The sequence below is a fragment of the Coregonus clupeaformis genome, chromosome 16, assembly GCF_020615455.1.
Source record: "Coregonus clupeaformis isolate EN_2021a chromosome 16, ASM2061545v1, whole genome shotgun sequence".
Taxonomy (NCBI): Eukaryota; Metazoa; Chordata; class Actinopteri; order Salmoniformes; family Salmonidae; genus Coregonus; species Coregonus clupeaformis.
The window spans coordinates 29439318-29461605 of record NC_059207.1 but is presented as its reverse complement, the minus strand read 5'-3'; the positions used below and the strand labels follow the sequence as shown (position 1 = coordinate 29461605).

Here is a 22288-nt window from a genome sequence, read left to right as displayed (position 1 = left end):
TACCCTACTCTACCCTACTCTACCCTACTCTACTGGTACCCTACTCTACCCTACTCTACCCTACCCTACTCTACCCTACTCTACCCTACTGTACTGTTACCCTACTCTACTCTAATGTTACCCTACTCTACCCTACTCTACTGTTACCCTACTCTACTCCACTGTTACCCTACTCTACCCTACTCTACTGTTACCCTACTCTACCCTACTGTACTGTTACCCTACTCTACCCTACTGTACTGTTACCCTACTCTACCCTACTGTACTGTTACCCTACTCTACCCTACTCTACTGTTACCCTACTCTACCCTACTGTACTGTTACCCTACTCTACCCTACTGTACTGTTACCCTACTCTACCCTACACTACTGTTACCCTACTCTACCCTACTCTACTGTTACCCTTCTCTACCCTACTCTACTGTTACCCTACTCTACCCTACTGTACTGTTACCCTACTCTACTCTACTCTACTGTTACCCTACTCTACCCTACTCTACTGTTACCCTACTTTACTCCACTGTTACCCTACTCTACCCTACTGTACTGTTACCCTACTCTACCCTACTCTACTGTTACCCTACTCTACCCTACTGTACTGTTACCCTACTCTACCCTACTCTACCCTACTGTACTGTTACCCTACTCTACCCTACTCTACTGTTACCCTACTCTACCCTACTGTACTGTTACCCTACTCTACCCTACTGTACTGTTACCCTACTCTACCCTACTCTACCCTACTCTACCCTACCCTACTCTACCCTACTCTACCCTACTCTACCCTACTGTACTGTTACCCTACTCTACCCTACTCTACCCTACCCTACTCTACCCTACTGTACTGTTACCCTACTCTACTCTACCCTACTGTACTGTTACCCTACTCTACCCTACTGTACTGTTACCCTACTCTACCCTACTCTACCCTACTCTACTGTTACCCTACTCTACCCTACTGTACTGTTACCCTACTCTACCCTACTGTACTGTTACCCTACTCTACCCTACCCTACTGTTACCCTACTCTACCCTACTGTACTGTTACCCTACTCTACTCTACTCTACTGTTACCCTACTCTACCCTACTCTACTGTTACCCTACTCTACCCTACTCTACCCTACTGTACTGTTACCCTACTCTACCCTACTCTACCCTACTGTACTGTTACCCTACTCTACCCTACTCTACTGTTACCCTACTCTACCCTACTCTACTGTTACCCTACTCTACCCTACTCTACTGTTACCCTACTCTACCCTACTCTACCCTACTGTACTGTTACCCTACTCTACCCTACTCTACTGTTACCCTACTCTACCCTACTGTACTGTTACCCTACTCTACCCTACTGTACTGTTACCCTACTCTACCCTACTCTACCCTACCCTACTCTACCCTACTCTACTGTTACCCTACTCTACCCTACTGTACTGTTACCCTACTCTACCCTACTCTACCCTACTGTACTGTTACCCTACTCTACCCTACTGTACTGTTACCCTACTCTACCCTACTGTACTGTTACCCTACTCTACCCTACTGTCCTGTTACCCTTCTCTACCCTACTCTACTGTTACCCTACTCTACCCTACTGTACTGTTACCCTACTCTACCCTACTGTACCCTACTCTACCCTACTGTACTGTTACCCTACTCTACCCTACTCTACCCTACTGTACTGTTACCCTACTCTACCCTACTGTACTGTTACCCTACTCTACCCTACTGTACCCTACTGTACTGTTACCCTACTCTACCCTACTGTACCCTACTGTACTGTTACCCTACTCTACCCTAACGTACTGTTACCCTACTCTACCCTACTGTACTGTTACCCTACTCTACCCTACTGTACTGTTACCCTACTCTACCCTACTGTACCCTACTCTACTGTTACCCTACTCTACCCTACTGTACTGTTACCCTACTCTACCCTACTGTACTGTTACCCTACTCTACCCTACTCTACCCTACTGTACTGTTACCCTACTCTACCCTACTGTACTGTTACCCTACTCTACCCTACTGTACTGTTACCCTACTCTACCCCATGTACTGTTACCCTACTCTACCCTACTCTACTGTTACCCTACTCTACCCTACTGTACTGTTACCCTACTCTACCCTACTATGCTGTTACCCTACTCTACCCTACTCTACCCTACTCTACTGTTACCCTACTCCACCCTACTCTACTGTCACCCTACTCTACCCTACTCTACTGTTACCCTACTCTACCCTACTGTACTGTTACCCTACTCTACCCTACTCTACTGTTACCCTACTCCACCCTACTCTACTGTTACCCTACTCTACCCTACTGTACTGTTACCCTACTCTACCCTACTCTACCCTACTGTACTGTTACCCTACTGTACTGTTACCCTACTCTACCCTACTGTACTGTTACCCTACTCTACCCTACTGTACTGTTGCCCTACTCTACCTTACTGTACCCTACTCTACTGTTACCCTACTCTACCCTACTGTACTGTTACCCTACTCTACCCTACTGTACTGTTACCCTACTCTACCCTACTCTACCCTACTGTACTGTTACCCTACTCTACCCTACTGTACTGTTACCCTACTCTACCCTACTGTACTGTTACCCTACTCTACCCCATGTACTGTTACCCTACTCTACCCTACTGTACTGTTACCCTACTCTACCCTACTCTACCCTACTGTACTGTTACCCTACTCTACCCTACTGTACTGTTACCCTACTCTACCCTACTGTACTGTTACCCTACTCTACCCTACTGTACTGTTACCCTACTCTACCCTACTATGCTGTTACCCTACTCTACCCTACTGTACTGTACTCTCTACCCTCACTACTGTCCTTACCCTCCCACTCTACCCTACTGTACTGTTACCCTACTCTACCCTACTGTACTGTTACCCTACTCTACCCTACTGTACTGTTCTACCACCCTACTCTACCCTACTGTCCTGTTACCCTACTCTACCCTACTCTACCCTACTGTACTGTTACCCTACTCTACCCTACTGTACTCTTACCCTACTCTACCCTACTGTACTGTTACCCTACTCTACCCTACTGTACTGTTACCCTACTCTACCCTACTGTACTGTTACCCTACTCTACCCTACTCTACCCTACCCTACTCTACCCTACTCTACTGTTACCCTACTCTACCCTACTGTACTGTTACCCTACTCTACCCTACTCTACCCTACTGTACTGTTACCCTACTCTACCCTACTGTACTGTTACCCTACTCTACCCTACTGTACTGTTACCCTACTCTACCCTACTGTACTGTTACCCTACTCTACCCTACTGTACTGTTACCCTACTCTACCCTACTGTCCTGTTACCCTACTCTACCCTACTCTACCCTACTGTACTGTTACCCTACTCTACCCTACTGTACTGTTACCCTACTCTACCCTACTGTACTGTTACCCTACTCTACCCTACTGTACTGTTACCCTACTCTACTGTTACCCTACTCTACCCTACTGTACTGTTACCCTACTCTACCCTACTGTACTGTTACCCTACTCTACCCTACTCTACCCTACTGTACTGTTACCCTACTCTACCCTACTGTACTGTTACCCTACTCTACTCTACTGTTACCCTACTCTACCCTAATCTACCCTACTGTACTGTTACCCTACTCTACCCTACTCTACCCTACTCTACCCTACTCTACTGTTACCCTACTTCACCCTACTCTACTGTTACCCTACTCTACCCTACTGTACTGTTACCCTACTCTACCCTACTGTACTGTTACCCTACTCTACCCTACTCTACTGTTACCCTACTCTACCCTACTGTACTGTTACCCTACTCTACCCTACTCTACTGTTACCCTACTCTACCCTACTGTGCTGTTACCCTACTCTACCCTACTGTACTGTTACCCTACTCTACCCTACTGTACTGTTACCCTACTCTACCCTACTCTACCCTACTCTACTGTTACCCTACTCTACCCTACTGTACTGTTACCCTACTCTACCCTACTGTACTGTTACCCTACTCTACCCTACTCTACCCTACTCTACCCTACTCTACCCTACTGTACTGTTACCCTACTCTACCCTACTGTACTGTTACCCTACTCTACCCTACTGTACTGTTACCCTACTCTACCCTACTGTACTGTTACCCTACTCTACCCTACTCTACCCTACTGTACTGTTACCCTACTCTACCCTACTCTACCCTACTGTACTGTTACCCTACTCTACTCTACTGTTACCCTACTCTACCCTACTCTACCCTACTGTACTGTTACATTACTCTACCCTACTCTACCCTACTCTACCCTACTGTACTGTTACCCTACTCTACCCTACTCTACTGTTACCCTACTCTACCCTACTGTACTGTTACCCTACTCTACCCTACTCTACCCTACTCTACTGTTACCCTACTCTACTGTTACCCTACTCTACCCTACTCTACCCTACTCTACCCTACTGTACTGTTACCCTACTCTACCCTACTCTACCCTACTGTACTGTTACCCTACTCTACTCTACTGTTACCCTACTCTACCCTACTCTACCCTACTGTACTGTTACCCTACTCTACCCTACTCTACCCTACTCTACCCTACTCTACTGTTACCCTACTCTACCCTACTGTACTGTTACCCTACTCTACCCTACTGTACTGTTACCCTACTCTACCCTACTGTACTGTTACCCTACTCTACCCTACTCTACTGTTACCCTACTCTACCCTACTGTACTGTTACCCTACTCTACCCTACTCTACCCTACTGTACTGTTACCCTACTCTACCCTACTCTACTGTTACCCTACTCTACCCTACTGTACTGTTACCCTACTTCACCCTACTCTACCCTACTCTACCCTACTGTACTGTTACCCTACTCTACCCTACTCTACTGTTACCCTACTCTACCCTACTCTACTGTTACCCTACTCTACCCTACTGTACTGTTACCCTACTCTACCCTACTCTACCCTACTGTACTGTTACCCTACTCTACCCTACTCTACCCTACTGTACTGTTACCCTACTCTACCCTACTGTACCCTACCTTACCCTCACACCACAACTGACTCTTCTTACCACATTCCTTAGTAGTTCTGTTTCTAATTGTATTGGTTTTTGTTCTTTCTTAAAGGGACTTCCTACCAGGTGGCAGAAGAGACTACATGGTTCAGATACAACTGAGGTGAGAATGTTTGGAATGTATAGAATGCTGTGATTATTCCAGTAGGAATGTAGACGCCTCGAGCCCCAAGAACAGATTCACTAGGAACAGCTTTCTGGGGATGTGTTCTGATTGATTCACTAGAAACAGCTTTCTGGGAATGTGTTCTGATTGATTCACTAGAAACAGCTTTTTGGGAATGTGTTCTGATTGATTCACTAGAAACAGCTTTCTGGGGATGTGTTCTGATTGATTCACTAGGAACAGCTTTCTGGGGATGTGTTCTGATTGATTCACTAGAAACAGCTTTCTGGGGATGTGTTCTGATTGATTCACTAGAATGTGTTCTGATTGATTCACTAGAATGTGTTCTGATTGATTCACTAGAATGTGTTCTGATTGATTCACTAGAATGTGTTCTGATTGATTCACTAGAATGTGTTATGATTGATTCACTAGAATGTGTTATGATTGATTCACTAGAATGTGTTATGATTGATTCACTAGAATGTGTTATGATTGATTCACTAGAATGTGTTCTGATTGATTCACTAGAATGTGTTATGATTGATTCACTAGAATGTGTTATGATTGATTCACTAGAATGTGTTATGATTGATTCACTAGAATGTGTTCTGATTGATTCACTAGAATGTGTTCTGATTGATTCACTAGAATGTGTTCTGATTGATTCACTAGAATGTGTTATGATTGATTCACTAGAATGTGTTCTGATTGATTCACTAGAATGTGTTATGATTGATTCACTAGAATGTGTTATGATTGATTCACTAGAATGTGTTCTGATTGATTCACTAGAATGTGTTATGATTGATTCACTAGAATGTGTTATGATTGATTCACTAGAATGTGTTCTGATTGATGTGTTTCCTTGTAGGTTCTGTCTGTCAGAAACCAGTTGTCCCCAAGAAGACAACTACCCAAACAGTCTCTGCATTAAAGTCAATGGGAAGCTGTTCCCCATACCGGTATGTACTGGTTTCTGAACTGATCTAGGACCAGGGCCCCTCTGTCCATGCAATCTTATTCATTATGATCTATAAGGCAAAACGGATCCTAGATCAGCACAGTCTATGGTGAAAGTATTTGTGAATATGGGCCCTGATATCATTCATAAACATTGTTTTATTTCTATGCGGTTATATGAATAACATAAGGCTAACTTTAAAATTAACATACAGTGGTTCTTCCTTTAAAAGTTGCTTCATACTGCAGCACAGTCGCAGAATTCTATGGGTATTTAACTGTCAGCCATTGTTGCCACTAATGCTAGTTCGACCACCAGAGGGAGTCTTTGAGAAGCTGAGTTATTTGAAATGACATGGAGCTGTAGGCCTAAGAGTCCTGTTTTCTGTAGCTGTTTTAGCGTAACGTACTTATTGGCATAAAGGCCTACTTTATAGGCCTACCTAAAGCATACAAGTCATCCATGGCTTTAAATACAGCATCAGTCTAAAGTTTGAAGACATCAAAACTATGAAACAACACATATGGAATCGCGCAGTAACCAAAAAAAGTGTTAAACAAATCAAAATATATTATATTTGACATTTTTCAAATAGCCACCCTTTGCCTTGATGACAGCTTTGCACACTCTTGGCATTCTCTCAACCAGCTTCATGAGGTAGTCACCTGGAATGCATTTCAATTAGCAGGTGTGCCTTGTTAAAAGTTTAATCTGTGGAATTTCTTTCCTTCTTAATGCGTTTGAGCCAATCAGTTGTGTTGTGACACGAATGCATTTGACTGTTTTTAATATTGTCCATCAACCAAAGACACAGCGTCTACGGTGGTAGAAATACGTTATTGAATTAGATTTTTTGTTGTTGAACTATTTCAAAATGCATGTGTTTATTGGGCTACTGTGTCTTTAAATAGCATGCTCCTCCTACCCTTCCTGGTAAGTCTATTGTCCTGCTGATAGCCCATCATGGGTGGATGGCTTCTTTTTCTATTCCAATGTATTGAATGAATGTATTAATTACAGTCCTTTACCATTCTCATTCTCGGAGTGGAAACGTTGTTTGCAGAGTTCACAACCTGCTACACTTGGGAAAAACAAGTGTTTGAAAAAACACATTTTCACAATGCCTCCAGCTGACCATCACTACTGTAAACCGAGAACTGTATTCTAAAAATGAATACACAGCATCTACAGTGGTACAAATATATAGTTGAATTCTGAAAAAAGAAGAAAAGAAATACACTTTTTAAAATATATTTATTAGGCTACTGTGCTTCTGACAAAAACCATCAGGACAAGGAGATGTTTACTGGAGCCTACAGGACAAGGAGATGTTTACTGGAGCCTACAGGACAATGAGATGTTTACTGTAACCTACAGGACAAGGAGATGTTTACTGTAACCTACAGGACAAGGAGATGTTTACTGTAACCTACAGGACAATGAGATGTTTACTGTAGCCAACAGGACAAGGAGATGTTTACTGGAGCCTACAGGACAATGAGATGTTTACTGGAGCCTACAGGACAAGGAGATGTTTACTGGAGCCTACAGGACAATGAGATGTTTACTGGAGCCTACAGGACAAGGAGATGTTTACTGGAGCCTACAGGACAATGAGATGTTTACTGGAGCCTACAGGACAATGAGATGTTTACTGGAGCCTACAGGACAAGGAGATGTTTACTGGAGCCTACAGGACAATGAGATGTTTACTGGAGCCTACAGGACAATGAGATGTTTACTGGAGCCTACAGGACAAGGAGATGTTTACTGGAGCCTACAGGACAAGGAGATGTTTACTGGAGCCTACAGGACAATGAGATGTTTACTGGAGCCTACAGGACAATGAGATGTTTACTGGAGCCTACAGGACAAGGAGATGTTTACTGTAGCCTACAGGACAAGGAGATGTTTACTGGAGCCTACAGGACAAGGAGATGTTTACTGGAGCCAACAGGACAATGAGATGTTTACTGTAACCTACAGGACAAGGAGATGTTTACTGTAACCTACAGGACAATGAGATGTTTACTGTAGCCAACAGGACAATGAGATGTTTACTGTAACCTACAGGACAATGAGATGTTTACTGTAACCTACAGGACAAGGAGATGTTTACTGGAGCCTACAGGACAAGGAGATGTTTACTGGAGCCTACAGGACAATGAGATGTTTACTGTAACCTACAGGACAAGGAGATGTTTACTGTAGCCAACAGGACAATGAGATGTTTACTGTAACCTACAGGACAATGAGATGTTTACTGTAACCTACAGGACAATGAGATGTTTACTGTAACCTACAGGACAAGGAGATGTTTACTGTAGCCAACAGGACAATGAGATGTTTACTGTAACCTACAGGACAATGAGATGTTTACTGTAACCTACAGGACAAGGAGATGTTTACTGTAGCCAACAGGACAATGAGATGTTTACTGTAACCTACAGGACAATGAGATGTTTACTGTAGCCAACAGGACAATGAGATGTTTACTGGAGCCTACAGGACAAGGAGATGTTTACTGGAGCCTACAGGACAATGAGATGTTTACTGGAGCCTACAGGACAATGAGATGTTTACTGTAACCTACAGGACAATGAGATGTTTACTGGAGCCTACAGGACAATGAGATGTTTACTGTAACCTACAGGACAATGAGATGTTTACTGTAACCTACAGGACAATGAGATGTTTACTGTAACCTACAGGACAATGAGATGTTTACTGTAGCCAACAGGACAATGAGATGTTTACTGTAGCCAACAGGACAATGAGATGTTTACTGGAGCCTACAGGACAAGGAGATGTTTACTGGAGCCTACAGGACAATGAGATGTTTACTGGAGCCTACAGGACAATGAGATGTTTACTGGAGCCTACAGGACAATGAGATGTTTACTGTAACCTACAGGACAATGAGATGTTTACTGTAACCTACAGGACAAGGAGATGTTTACTGTAACCTACAGGACAATGAGATGTTTACTGTAGCCAACAGGACAATGAGATGTTTACTGTAACCTACAGGACAATGAGATGTTTACTGTAACCTACAGGACAAGGAGATGTTTACTGTAGCCAACAGGACAATGAGATGTTTACTGTAACCTACAGGACAATGAGATGTTTACTGTAGCCAACAGGACAATGAGATGTTTACTGGAGCCTACAGGACAAGGAGATGTTTACTGGAGCCTACAGGACAATGAGATGTTTACTGGAGCCTACAGGACAATGAGATGTTTACTGTAACCTACAGGACAATGAGATGTTTACTGGAGCCTACAGGACAATGAGATGTTTACTGTAACCTACAGGACAATGAGATGTTTACTGTAACCTACAGGACAATGAGATGTTTACTGTAGCCAACAGGACAATGAGATGTTTACTGTAGCCAACAGGACAATGAGATGTTTACTGGAGCCTACAGGACAAGGAGATGTTTACTGGAGCCTACAGGACAATGAGATGTTTACTGGAGCCTACAGGACAATGAGATGTTTACTGGAGCCTACAGGACAATGAGATGTTTACTGTAACCTACAGGACAAGGAGATGTTTACTGTAGCCAACAGGACAATGAGATGTTTACTGGAGCCTACAGGACAAGGAGATGTTTACTGGAGCCTACAGGACAATGAGATGTTTACTGGAGCCTACAGGACAATGAGATGTTTACTGGAGCCTACAGGACAATGAGATGTTTACTGGAGCCTACAGGACAAGGAGATGTTTACTGGAGCCTACAGGACAATGAGATGTTTACTGGAGCCTACAGGACAATGAGATGTTTACTGGAGCCTACAGGACAAGGAGATGTTTACTGGAGCCTACAGGACAATGAGATGTTTACTGTAGCCAACAGGACAATGAGATGTTTACTGTAACCTACAGGACAATGAGATGTTTACTGTAACCTACAGGACAATGAGATGTTTACTGTAACCTACAGGACAATGAGATGTTTACTGTAACCTACAGGACAATGAGATGTTTACTGTAGCCTACAGGACAAGGAGATGTTTACTGGAGCCAACAGGACAATGAGATGTTTACTGGAGCCTACAGGACAAGGAGATGTTTACTGGAGCCTACAGGACAATGAGATGTTTACTGTAGCCAACAGGACAATGAGATGTTTACTGGAGCCTACAGGACAATGAGATGTTTACTGGAGCCTACAGGACAAGGAGATGTTTACTGGAGCCTACAGGACAATGAGATGTTTACTGTAACCTACAGGACAAGGAGATGTTTACTGGAGCCTACAGGACAATGATATGTTTACTGGAGCCTACAGGACAATGAGATGTTTACTGTAACCTACAGGACAAGGAGATGTTTACTGTAGCCAACAGGACAATGAGATGTTTACTGTAACCTACAGGACAATGAGATGTTTACTGTAACCTACAGGACAAGGAGATGTTTACTGTAGCCAACAGGACAATGAGATGTTTACTGGAGCCTACAGGACAATGAGATGTTGACTGTAGCCTACAGGACAATGAGATGTTGACTGTAGCCTACAGGACAATGAGATGTTGACTGTAGCCTACAGGACAATGAGATGTTTACTGTAACCTACATAGTAAAGTGCCTGATTCCTTACATAAGGGAGAGCAGGTCATGTCCAGACTTTCTCAGTGACCTCAAGTACTCATTAACTCTGTCTTTAATGCTTTTTCGGGTTGCATCAGTCATGGACAGAAACCTCTGAGACACAGTGTTAATGATGAACACTCCGAGGTTCACTGGTAAGCCACGTTAGCCTCGGGATCCATCCCAGTTGGTATTCTGTGTCCACTCGTGGTATCTCTCTTCGGTAACACATCCTTGGAACAGCAGAACAGCAGAACAGTATAACGGTTCCGGACGGCCCTTGCTGTGCCTGGTGAGCAGTTCGTCAAGTTGCAACGAATACATGGATCATCTCAGCCAGGTTTTACCCGTGGTCGTGGAGCTGGGGGGTTTACCCGTGGTCGTGGAGCTGGGGGGAAGTGGTTTTACCCGTGGTCGTGGAGCTGGGGGGAAGTGGTTTTACCCGTGGTCGTGGAGCTGAGGGGGAAGTGGTTTTACCCGTGGTCGTGGAGCTGGGGGAAGTGGTTTTACCCGTGGTCGTGGTGCTGGGGGGAAGTGGTTTTACCACGTGGTCGTGGAGCTGGGGGAAGTGGTTTTACCCGTGGTCGTGGAGCTGAGGGGGGAAGTGGTTTTACCCGTGGTCGTGGAGCTGGGGGGGGGGTTTACCCGTGGTCGTGGAGCTGGGGGGGGGGTGCTACTAAAATGTAGTTTAAATAAAACATCTGCATTTTGAAAGTCTTTTTTTAATGATTATTTTATGAACGAAAACATAAAGATGTTGATGAACAGATACTGTATATGCGTCTATATGCATTACTTGGCCCAGTTACAGCTTCCTCTGACAACGTAGAGAAAAAATGTATATATTTTTGAGTGTGAAATTGCTTCATCTGACATTTTGCGGTTGCATGAGGCTCAGTGATTTACATCTACATTTTAGTCATTTAGCAGACGCTCTTATCCAGAGCGACTTACAGTTAGTGAGTGCATACATTTTTCATACTGCCCCCCCCCCCCCGTGGGAATCGAACCCACAACCCTGCCGTTGCAAGCGCCATGCTCTACCAACTGAGCTACGGGGGGGGGTCACAGGATCAGTAGGATATTAAATATAGGGGGGGTCACAGGATCAGTAGGATATTAAATATAGGGGGGTCACAGGATCAGTAGGATATTAAATATAGGGGGGGTCACAGGATCAGTAGGATATTAAATACAGGGGGGTCACAGGATCAGTAGGATATTAAATATAGGGGGGGGTCACAGGATCAGTAGGATATTAAATACAGGGGGGGTCACAGGATCAGTAGGATATTAAATACAGGGGGGGTCACAGGATCAGTAGGATATTAAATACAGGGGGTCACAGGATCAGTAGGATATTAAATACAGGGGGGGTCACAGGATCAGTAGGATATTAAATACAGGGGGGGTCACAGGATCAGTAGGATATTAAATACAGGGGGGTCACAGGATCAGTAGGATATTAAATACAGGGGGGTCACAGGATCAGTAGGATATTAAATACAGGGGGGGTCACAGGATCAGTAGGATATTAAATACAGGGGGGTCACAGGATCAGTAGGATATTAAATACAGGGGGGTCACAGGATCAGTAGGATATTAAATACAGGGGGGTCACAGGATCAGTAGGATATTAAATACGGGGGGTCACAGGATCAGTAGGATATTAAATACAGGGGGGGTCACAGGATCAGTAGGATATTAAATACAGGGGGGTCACAGGATCAGTAGGATATTAAATACAGGGGGGTCACAGGATCAGTAGGATATTAAATACAGGGGGGTCACAGGATCAGTAGGATATTAAATACAGGGGGGTCACAGGATCAGTAGGATATTAAATACAGGGGGGGTCACAGGATCAGTAGGATATTAAATACAGGGGGGGGTCACAGGATCAGTAGGATATTAAATACAGGGGGGGGCACAGGATCAGTAGGATATTAAATACAGGGGGGGTCACAGGATCAGTAGGATATTAAATACAGGGGGGGTCACAGGATCAGTAGGATATTAAATACAGGGGGGGTCACAGGATCAGTAGGATATTAAATACGGGGGGGTCACAGGATCAGTAGGATATTAAATACAGGGGGGTCACAGGATCAGTAGGATATTAAACAAACACTGAACTAGGCAACGGAAGCAGGAACATTCCTGGCTTTCATTCAAAATAAGTTATATTATTAAAACGGAGTCTGGTGCTCTCTAAGGCCACTGGGAGTAAACGGATACCGGACTGCACGCTGGTCAGAGGGTGATGACCGACAGAAGCCCAGTCTAGGAGCGGTCCTCTGTAGCTCAGCTGGTAGAGCACGGCGCTTGGTCCTCTGTAGCTCAGCTGGTAGAGCACGGCGCTTGGTCCTCTGTAGCTCAGCTGGTAGAGCACGGCGCTTGGTCCTCTGTAGCTCAGCTGGTAGAGCACGGCGCTTGGTCCTCTGTAGCTCAGCTGGTAGAGCACGGCGCTTGGTCCTCTGTAGCTCAGCTGGTAGAGCACGGCGCTTGGTCCTCTGTAGCTCAGCTGGTAGAGCACGGCGCTTGGTCCTCTGTAGCTCAGCTGGTAGAGCACGGCGCTTGGTCCTCTGTAGCTCAGCTGGTAGAGCACGGCGCTTGGTCCTCTGTAGCTCAGCTGGTAGAGCACGGCGCTTGGTCCTCTGTAGCTCAGCTGGTAGAGCACGGCGCTTGGTCCTCTGTAGCTCAGCTGGTAGAGCACGGCGCTTGTAACGCCAGGGTAGTGGGTTTGATCCCCGGGACCACCCATACGTAAACATTTATGCACACATGACTGTAAGTCGCTTTGGATAAAAGCGTCTGCTAAATGGCATATTATTATTATATTATTATGGTCTGTGTACAGAGGGAAACAAGATAAAGAAATGTAAATCCAATAAACAATATTACATTAAACAGTAATGTCAACAATCTCTATACGATTGACAATAAGAGAATAATAACGCACCATCATTCCTCTCAGGAGAATTACCATTACAGTTACACCAACTGGTAGGCGACTCACACACAATGGGAAGAGAGCTGGTGCAGATAGTTACCCCTCTACATAAACATGTCTTGTATTTACATATAACGACAGCAACAGGAAACGTGAAATAAAGTATTTTTTTTCTGACTTGCATTTGGTCAGAAATGCACAAATATCCCTGCAAATGAAAATGGTCTGATCGCCACGAAAAGCCAACCGAACTGAGAAATAAGTTTAGTTTTTATACTAACAAGTGGTTGCCATGGTGAATAATCCAATAATAATTGGTAGGACACGTAAAAGGAAACGGAACGGAGTTTACCGGAATCTCTAAATGAAAATACTGGCAGATCAATAAAATGTCCTTGTAGATCTAATTAAATTTAGAGGATTTTATACAATTATAATGCAGGGTTAATAATAAATGTAATATATTTGTAGGGGTTGATGCATTTTTCATTTGGGCTAATCTGGTCTGTGATATTGAGTCAGAAATGTACAATTTAAGAGTACTTAAGCATTAATTATCCATGCCTTCTGGGAATGTTCAAAAGTCAAAAAGTTATGGATGGAGTTAGACATTTTGCTGTCAGAAGTATTCAAATCAACGTCAGCCTTTTAAATGCTTATTATCCAAATGTTGAAAATGCGTGTGGGGCCACGGAGAGAAACAAAATGGTGCAGTTTGAGGCCATGTGGCGGAGAGTGATACGGGCGCTGGAGATGGGGGTGGGAGCAGGTGGGTCTGGGGCAGGGGGGTCTGGGCAGGGAGGATACGGGCGCTGGAGATGGGGGGGTGGGGGGCAGGTGGGTCTGGGCAGGGGGGATGGGGTTGATGGGGTGGGAGCAGGTGGGTCTGGGCAGGGAGGATGGGGTTGATGGAGATGGGGGTGGGAGCAGGTGGGTCTGGGCAGGTGTGATGTGGTTGATGGAGATCGGGGTGGGAGCAGGTGGGTCTGGGCAGGGAGGATGGGGTTGATGGAGATGGGGGTGTGAGCAGGTGGGTCTGGGCAGGGGGGATGTGGTTGATGGAGATCGGGGTGGGAGCAGGTGGGTCTGGGCAGGGAGGATGGGGTTGATGGAGATGGGGGTGTGAGCAGGTGTGATGTGGTTGATGGAGATCGGGGTGTGAGCAGGTGGGTCTGGGCAGGGGGGATGTGGTTGTTGTTTGTATGTGTATGTTTTGTATTGTCTAAACATACACATACACAAAAATAAAATTAAATCGTACAAAAAAAATCAATAAGGAAAAATGAAAAGCTCTGATTATTCATTATGAATATGTCACGGATTCAGCCGAGGCTCCTCCTCCTCGCTCGGGCAGCCTTCGGCGTTCGTCGTCCCCGGAGTACTAGCTGCTACCGATCTATGTTTCTGTGTTCTACTTGTCTTGTCTTTATTGTTCACACCTGGTTCCCATTAGGTATTGATTACTTCCCTATTTAACCCTCTGGCTCCCACTGGGTTTTGTGCATGTTTGGTTGCCGTCTGGTGAGCGGGTTTGTTTCTCACTGCGTGGAGGGTGTGTTCTTCACGTTACCTACGAGTAAAGTACGTTTTCAATTAGCTCTGTGTCCTGCGCCTGACTTCGTCCTACCGCGTCACACTGACCCCTGTTGTGTGTGTCACAAATAATTGAACACACACCACATGAGCAGATTAACTTGGTCGAAACATTTCTTTATTAAAGACGATCAGAAAGAATGTTGGTACTTATTTATTTTGATCCAAAGCCACGAATGAGTCACTCAGCTTTCTGCTGACAAATATAGATTTATGCTGTGAAATAGCCTACTAAATAGGCCAAGCATAAACAAATATGTTAATGTCACGGACGTTGAAGGACGGGTCAGACCAAGGCGCAGCGTGAAATGCATCCATGTTTATTAAACCGAATAAACATACAAAAACAACAAAAAGGCAACGAAACTCAACTCCGGGACCACCCGGTTCTCTCTCAACTCCGGGACCACCCGGTTCTCTCTCAACTCCGGGACCACCCGGCAGCTATTTTTGTTGTTGCTGCCTGATGCAAGACTCTAATACCAGAGAAGAGAGACTCTCGGACTGAAACATTCACACCTCCGTACATTTTACGAAAAGACAAGTCAATTTGTGCCACAGTTCAAACTACCGGTAGATCAGCGTTCTGACACCCCCTTGTGGTAGTGTGGTGCAATGACAGAATGATACAATTTACCGCAATCTGCCACCATCTACCACAAATGGTCGCGGCATAAGCTCAAAACCTTTTAAAGGAAGAACCACTGATGCTGTCATGTTTTGTTTTTAGGGTTACGCACCGCCCCCTAAAAATGGAGTGGAACAGAAGAGACCAGGAAGACCTCTAAACATCACCTCATTGGTCAGATTGTCCTCTGCAGTACCCAATCAGATGTCCGTAACGTGGGCACCTGAAATCGGAAAGGTAAGCACTAACATTGAGGATCAACGTACTCTTCACTATTTTATTGTGAATTGTATTTAAAGTAGTGGCCAACTTTCTGCATTATAGCCGTCATCAGCCTGTCGTTGTTCAAGCGGGCGTATAATTCTATTTCTGACTGTTGCTCCAGACGTATTCCGTGTCGGTGTACCTGGTGAGACAGCTCACATCACCTCTACTGCTGCAGAGGCTCAGGATGAAGGGCATCAGAAACCCAGAACACTCCAGAGCCCTGAGTAAGCACACACACGCTCATATGGTCACACACGCTCATATGGTCACACACGCTCATATGGTCACACACGCTCATATGGTCACACACGCTCATATGGTCACACACGCTCATATGGTCACACACGCTCATATGGTCACACACGCTCATATGGTCACACACGCTCATATGGTCACACACGCTCATGTGTTTAATCTGTAATGCCCCCCGACACCGTCCTCTTTCCTAATGCAGTAAAAGAGAAGCTGACAGCAGACCCTGACAGTGAGATCGCTACAACCAGTCTAAGAGTGTCGCTCATGTGCCCCGTAAGTAAAACCTGCTGGAAACAAGTGCATTTGATAGTCAGTTTGATAACAGAAAGATTTGGTGATTTGTTCATGTTTTCTGCTTCTTTCACTGTCCTCCTCTTTTTTTGTCTTTATCTATCTCTCCTCCCCCATCTCTCTCCTCCCCCATCTCTCCTCCCTCCCTCATCTCTCTCCTCCATCTCTCCTCCCCCATCTCTCTCCTCCCTCTCTCTCCTCTCTCTCTCCTCCCTCTCTCTCCTCCCTTCCTCTCCCCCATCTCTCTCCTCCCTCTCCCCCATCTCTCTCCTCCCTCTCCTCATCTCTCCCCCATCTCTTCTCCCTCTCCCCCAACTCTTCTCCCTCTCCCCCAACTCTCTCCTCCCTCTCCCCATCTCTCTCCTCCCCCATCTCTCTCCTCCCTTCATCTCCCCCATCTCTCTCCCCCATCTCTCTCCTCCCTCTCCCCATCTCTCTCCTCCCTCTCCCCATCTCTCTCCTCCCCCATCTCTCTACTCCCTCTCTCTCCTCCCTCTGTCTCCTCCCTTCCTCTCCCCATCTCTCTCCCCCCATCTCTCTCCTCCCTCTCTCTCCTCCCTTCCTCTCCCCCATCTCTCTCCTCCCTCTCTCTCCCCCATCTCTCTCCTCCCTCTCTCTCCTCCCTTCCTCTCCCCCATCTCTCTCCCCCATCTCTCTCCTCCCTCTCCCCCATCTCTCTCCTCCCTCTCCCCCTCCCTTCCTCTCCCCCATCTCTCTCCTCCCTCTCTCTCCTCCCTTCCTCTCCCCCATCTCTCTCCCCCATCTCTCTCCTCCCTCTCTCTCCCCCATCTCTCTCCTCCCTTCCTCTCCCCCATCTCTCTCCCCCATCTCTCTCCTCCCTCTCCCCCATCTCTCTCCTCCCTCTCCAGCTGGGTAAGATGCGCCTGACTGTGCCGTGTCGAGCTGTCACCTGTTCCCACCTGCAGTGTTTCGACGCAGCGCTCTACCTGCAGATGAATGAGAAGAAACCCACCTGGGTCTGTCCTGTCTGTGACAAGAAGGCTGCCTACGAGAGCCTCATCATCGACGGGTTGGTACCTCTCTCTAATAATTATTATAATAATACCTGGATCTGTCCTGTCTAATTCCTGGATCTGTCCTGTCTAATTCCTGGATCTGTCCTGTCTAATTCCTGGGTCTGTCCTGTCTAATTCCTGGGTCTGTCCTGTCTAATTCCTGGGTCTGTCCTGTCTAATTCCTGGGTCTGTCCTGTCTAATTCCTGGATCTGTCCTGTCTAATTCCTGGATCTGTCCTGTCTAATTCCTGGATCTGTCCTGTCTAATTCCTGGATCTGTCCTGTCTAATTCCTGGATCTGTCCTGTCTAATACCTGGATCTGTCCTGTCTAATTCCTGGATCTGTCCTGTCTAATACCTGGATCTGTCCTGTCTAATTCCTGGATCTGTCCTGTCTAATTCCTGGATCTGTCCTGTCTAATTCCTGGATCTGTCCTGTCTGTGACTAGAAGGCTGCCAGGGGGAAAGTACTGTTAGACTTCTCATTTGATTTGTTACTTTTATCATTTATAAAGAAAGGTAACACCTGATTTTACAGCCCGGTTATTGCAGTGGCAATAATCTTCTAACTTGTCTTAGTGTTTTAGCTGAGGTTAAAAACTGCTCTGAGTGGTATAAAGAGCAGAACTCAATACTGGAGTGTTCTATGGAAGTTTAGAACATTAATGGAATGTCAAAATGAACGTTATTGGAACATGGAAGTCTGTCTGTCCCTCTGACTGTCCCTCTGTCCCTCTGTTCCTCTGACTGTCCCTCTGTCTGTCCCTCTGTCTGTCCCTCTGTCTGTCCCTCTGACTGTCCCTCTGACTGTCCCTCTGTCTGTCCCTCTGTCTGTCCCTCTGTCCCTCTGTCTGTCCCTCTGTCTGTCCCTCTGTCTGTCCCTCTGACTGTCCCTCTGTCTGTCCCTCTGTCTGTCCCTCTGACTGTCCCTCTGTCTGTCCGTCTGTCTGTCCCTCTGACTGTCCCTCTGTCTGTTCCTCTGACTGTCCCTCTGTCTGTCCCTCTGACTGTCCCTCTGTCTGTCCCTCTGACTGTCCCTCTGTCAGTCCCTCTGACTGTCCCTCTGTCTGTCCCTCTGACTGTCCCTCTGACTGTCCCTCTGACTGTCCCTCTGACTGTCCCTCTGTCTGTCCCTCTGTCTGTCCCTCTGACTGTCCCTCTGTCTGTCCCTCTGACTGTCCCTCTGACTGTCCCTCTGACTGTCCCTCTGTCTGTCCCTCTGTCTGTCCCTCTGCCTGTCCCTCTGCCTGTCCCTCTGACTGTCCCTCTGTCTGTCCCTCTGTCTGTCCCTCTGTCTGTCCCTCTGTCTGTCCCTCTGACTGTCCCTCTGTCTGTCCCTCTGTCTGTCCCTCTGTCTGTCCCTCTGACTGTCCCTCTGTCTGTCCCTCTGTCTGTCCCTCTGACTGTCCCTCTGTCTGTCCCTCTGTCTGTCCCTCTGCCTGTCCCTCTGTCTGTCCCTCTGTCTGTCAGGTTATTCATGGAGATTCTGAATGACTGTTCTGATGTGGATGAGATCAAGTTCCAGGAAGACGGGACCTGGTGCCCCATGAGACCAAAGAAAGAGCCCCTGAATGTGTCCTCAACCTGCATCCCCAAAATAGAACGTAAGTCAAGCAGAATGTATTTGTTATAGAATAGGGAACAAGTTGGTCAAGTGGTCCAGAACAACTATAAATCACTGGATGGAGGTATCCATGTGTTCCAGCCATTACAATGAGCCCGTCCTCCTATAGACATCACTGCTATAAATATCTATAGTATACCTACTAGTGATGGGGGGGGGGGAAATCGATAGTTACATATCACAATTATTATTTTGGGACGATATTCTATCGATATTTGACTTGAGGTTTGGATAGGTAGCGCTGGCTAGTGCTGTTGTACCTATCGTTCATCATATAGCTTGTTTTCCATCTTTTTAAACAGGGATAGAAGGGGAGGGGCTGGAACACAGAGAAGGGGAGGGGCTGGAACACAGAGAAGGGGAGGGGCTGGAACACAGAGAAGGGGAGGGGCTGGAACACAGAGAAGGGGAGGGGCTGGAACACAGAGAAGGGGAGGGGCTGGAACACAGAGAAGGGGAGGGGCTGGAACACAGAGAAGGGGAGGGGCTGTAACACAGAGAAGGGGAGGGGCTGTAACACATAGAAGGGGAGGGGCTGGAACACATAGAAGGGGAGGGGCTGTAACACAGAGAAGGGGAGGGGCTGGAACACAGAGAAGGGGAGGGGCTGGAACACATAGAAGGGGAGGGGCTGTAACACATAGAAGGGGAGGGGCTGGAACACATAGAAGGGGAGGGGCTGGAACACATAGAAGGGGAGGGGCTGTAACACAGAGAAGGGGAGGGGCTGGAACACATAGAAGGGGAGGGGCTGGAACACATAGAAGGGGAGGGGCTGGAACACAGAGAAGGGGAGGGGCTGGAACACAGAGAAGGGGAGGGGCTGTAACACATAGAAGGGGAGGGGCTGTAACACATAGAAGGGGAGGGGCTGTAACACATAGAAGGGGAGGGGCTTGTTTTCAGCACGTTTTATTATTTTGATGACTGTTCAAAACTCCTTTTCTCATCTCTGCAGCAGACATATACTGAGTAATATGGAAGATGGAATCGCAATACATAGTGTATAGTAGAGTGTTAAGGGAAGCTGTTGATCTGGTGTTCTACTCTGTATTCCATGTCATAGAGAAGCTTTTCAGGAACTCAGAACACTTTATTTCATGAGGATAGGACTTACCACTGCTGAGATCTCATTTTCAAGTGATCGGAAAAAGGTCGCAGACAGGTCAGTGTTAATCCCTAGTCAATAATGGCACCAAATCAATTAATAACAAATTCAACATGTTTTGTCCAGTATCTCAAGATAGAGTTGTCATATTGTTATGACACACATCACCCCCACCACCACATCACCCCCACCACCACATCACCCCCACCACCACATCACCCCCACCACCACATCACCCCCACCACCACATCACCACCACCACATCACCCCCACCACCACATCACCCCCACCACCACATCACCCCCACCACCACATCACCACCACATCACCCCCACCACCACATCACCCCCACCACCACATCACCCCCACCACCACATCACCACCACATCACCCCCACCACCACATCACCCCCACCACCACATCACCCCCCACCACCACATCACCCCCCACCACCACATCACCCCCACCACCACATCACCCCACATCACCCCCCACCACCACATCACCCCCCACCACCACATCACCCCACCACCACATCACCACCACATCACCCCCACCACCACATCACCCCCACATCACCACCACATCACCCCCACCACCACATCACCCCCACCACCACATAACCCCCACCACCACATCACCATGGCCCAGCGTCGTCCAGGGTAGGGGAGGGAATGGCCGGCAGGGATGTAGCTCAGTTGGTAGAGCATGGCGTTTGCAACGCCAGGGTTGTGGGTTCGATTCCCACAGGGGGTATGAAAAAAAATAATAATAATGTAAGTCGCTCTGGATAAGAGCGTCTGCTAAATGATGTAAAATGTAAATGTAAATCACCACCACATCACCCCCACCACCACATCACCCCCACCACCACATCACCCCCACTACCACATCACCCCCACCACCACATCACCCCCACCACCACATCACCCCCACCACCACATCACTCACACCACATCAACCCACCACCACATCACTCACACCACATCACCCCCACCACCCCAACCACATCACCCACACCACATCACACACAATATCACATCACCCCCCACCACCACATCACCCCCCACCACCACATCACCCCCACCACCACATCACCCCCACCACCACATCACTCACACCACATCACCCCCACCACCCCAACCACATCACACACACCACATCACACACAGCCTTACACAGACACACACTAAGTCTGAACTGTAACACAAAAGGCTACTAGTCTAAAAACACAGCTTACGTCTAAGCTAGGCCAAAAGGCTACTAGTCTAAAAACACAGCTTACGTCTAAGCTAGGCCAAAAGGCTACTAGTCTAAAAACACAGCTTACGTCTAAGCTAGGCCAAAAGGCTACTAGTCTAAAAAACACAGCTTACGTCTAAGCTAGGCCAAAAGGCTACTAGTCTAAAAACACAGCTTACGTCTAAGCTAGGCCAAAAGGCTACTAGTCTAAAAACACAGCTTACGTCTAAGCTAGGCCAAAAGGCTACTAGTCTAAAAACACAGCTTACGTCTAAGCTAGGCCAAAAGGCTACTAGTCTAAAAACACAGTTTACGTCTAAGCTAGGCCAAAAGGCTACTAGTCTAAAAAACACAGCTTACGTCTAAGCTAGGCCAAAAGGCTACTAGTCTAAAAACACAGCTTACGTCTAAGCTAGGCCAAAAGGCTACTAGTCTAAAAACACAGCTTACGTCTAAGCTAGGCCAAAAGGCTACTAGTCTAAAAACACAGCTTACGTCTAAGCTAGGCCAAAAGGCTACTAGTCTAAAAACACAGCTTAC

The 22288-nt window shown here is 46.6% G+C and overlaps 1 protein-coding gene across 2 annotated transcripts in view; it reads left to right on the top strand.

The window, feature by feature from the left end:
- LOC121584471 (E3 SUMO-protein ligase PIAS2) overlaps nt 1-22288 on the top strand; it is a 42918-nt gene that overhangs the window by 3727 nt on the left and 16903 nt on the right. For both annotated transcript variants that reach the window (XM_041900359.2, XM_041900360.2), the window contains exons 3-9: nt 5146-5196; nt 6074-6164; nt 16048-16182; nt 16331-16436; nt 16667-16740; nt 17628-17788; nt 19245-19378. In XM_041900359.2, coding sequence (XP_041756293.1) covers nt 5146-5196; nt 6074-6164; nt 16048-16182; nt 16331-16436; nt 16667-16740; nt 17628-17788; nt 19245-19378 — 752 coding nt within the window. The remainder of the gene's footprint in view (nt 1-5145; nt 5197-6073; nt 6165-16047; nt 16183-16330; nt 16437-16666; nt 16741-17627; nt 17789-19244; nt 19379-22288) is intronic.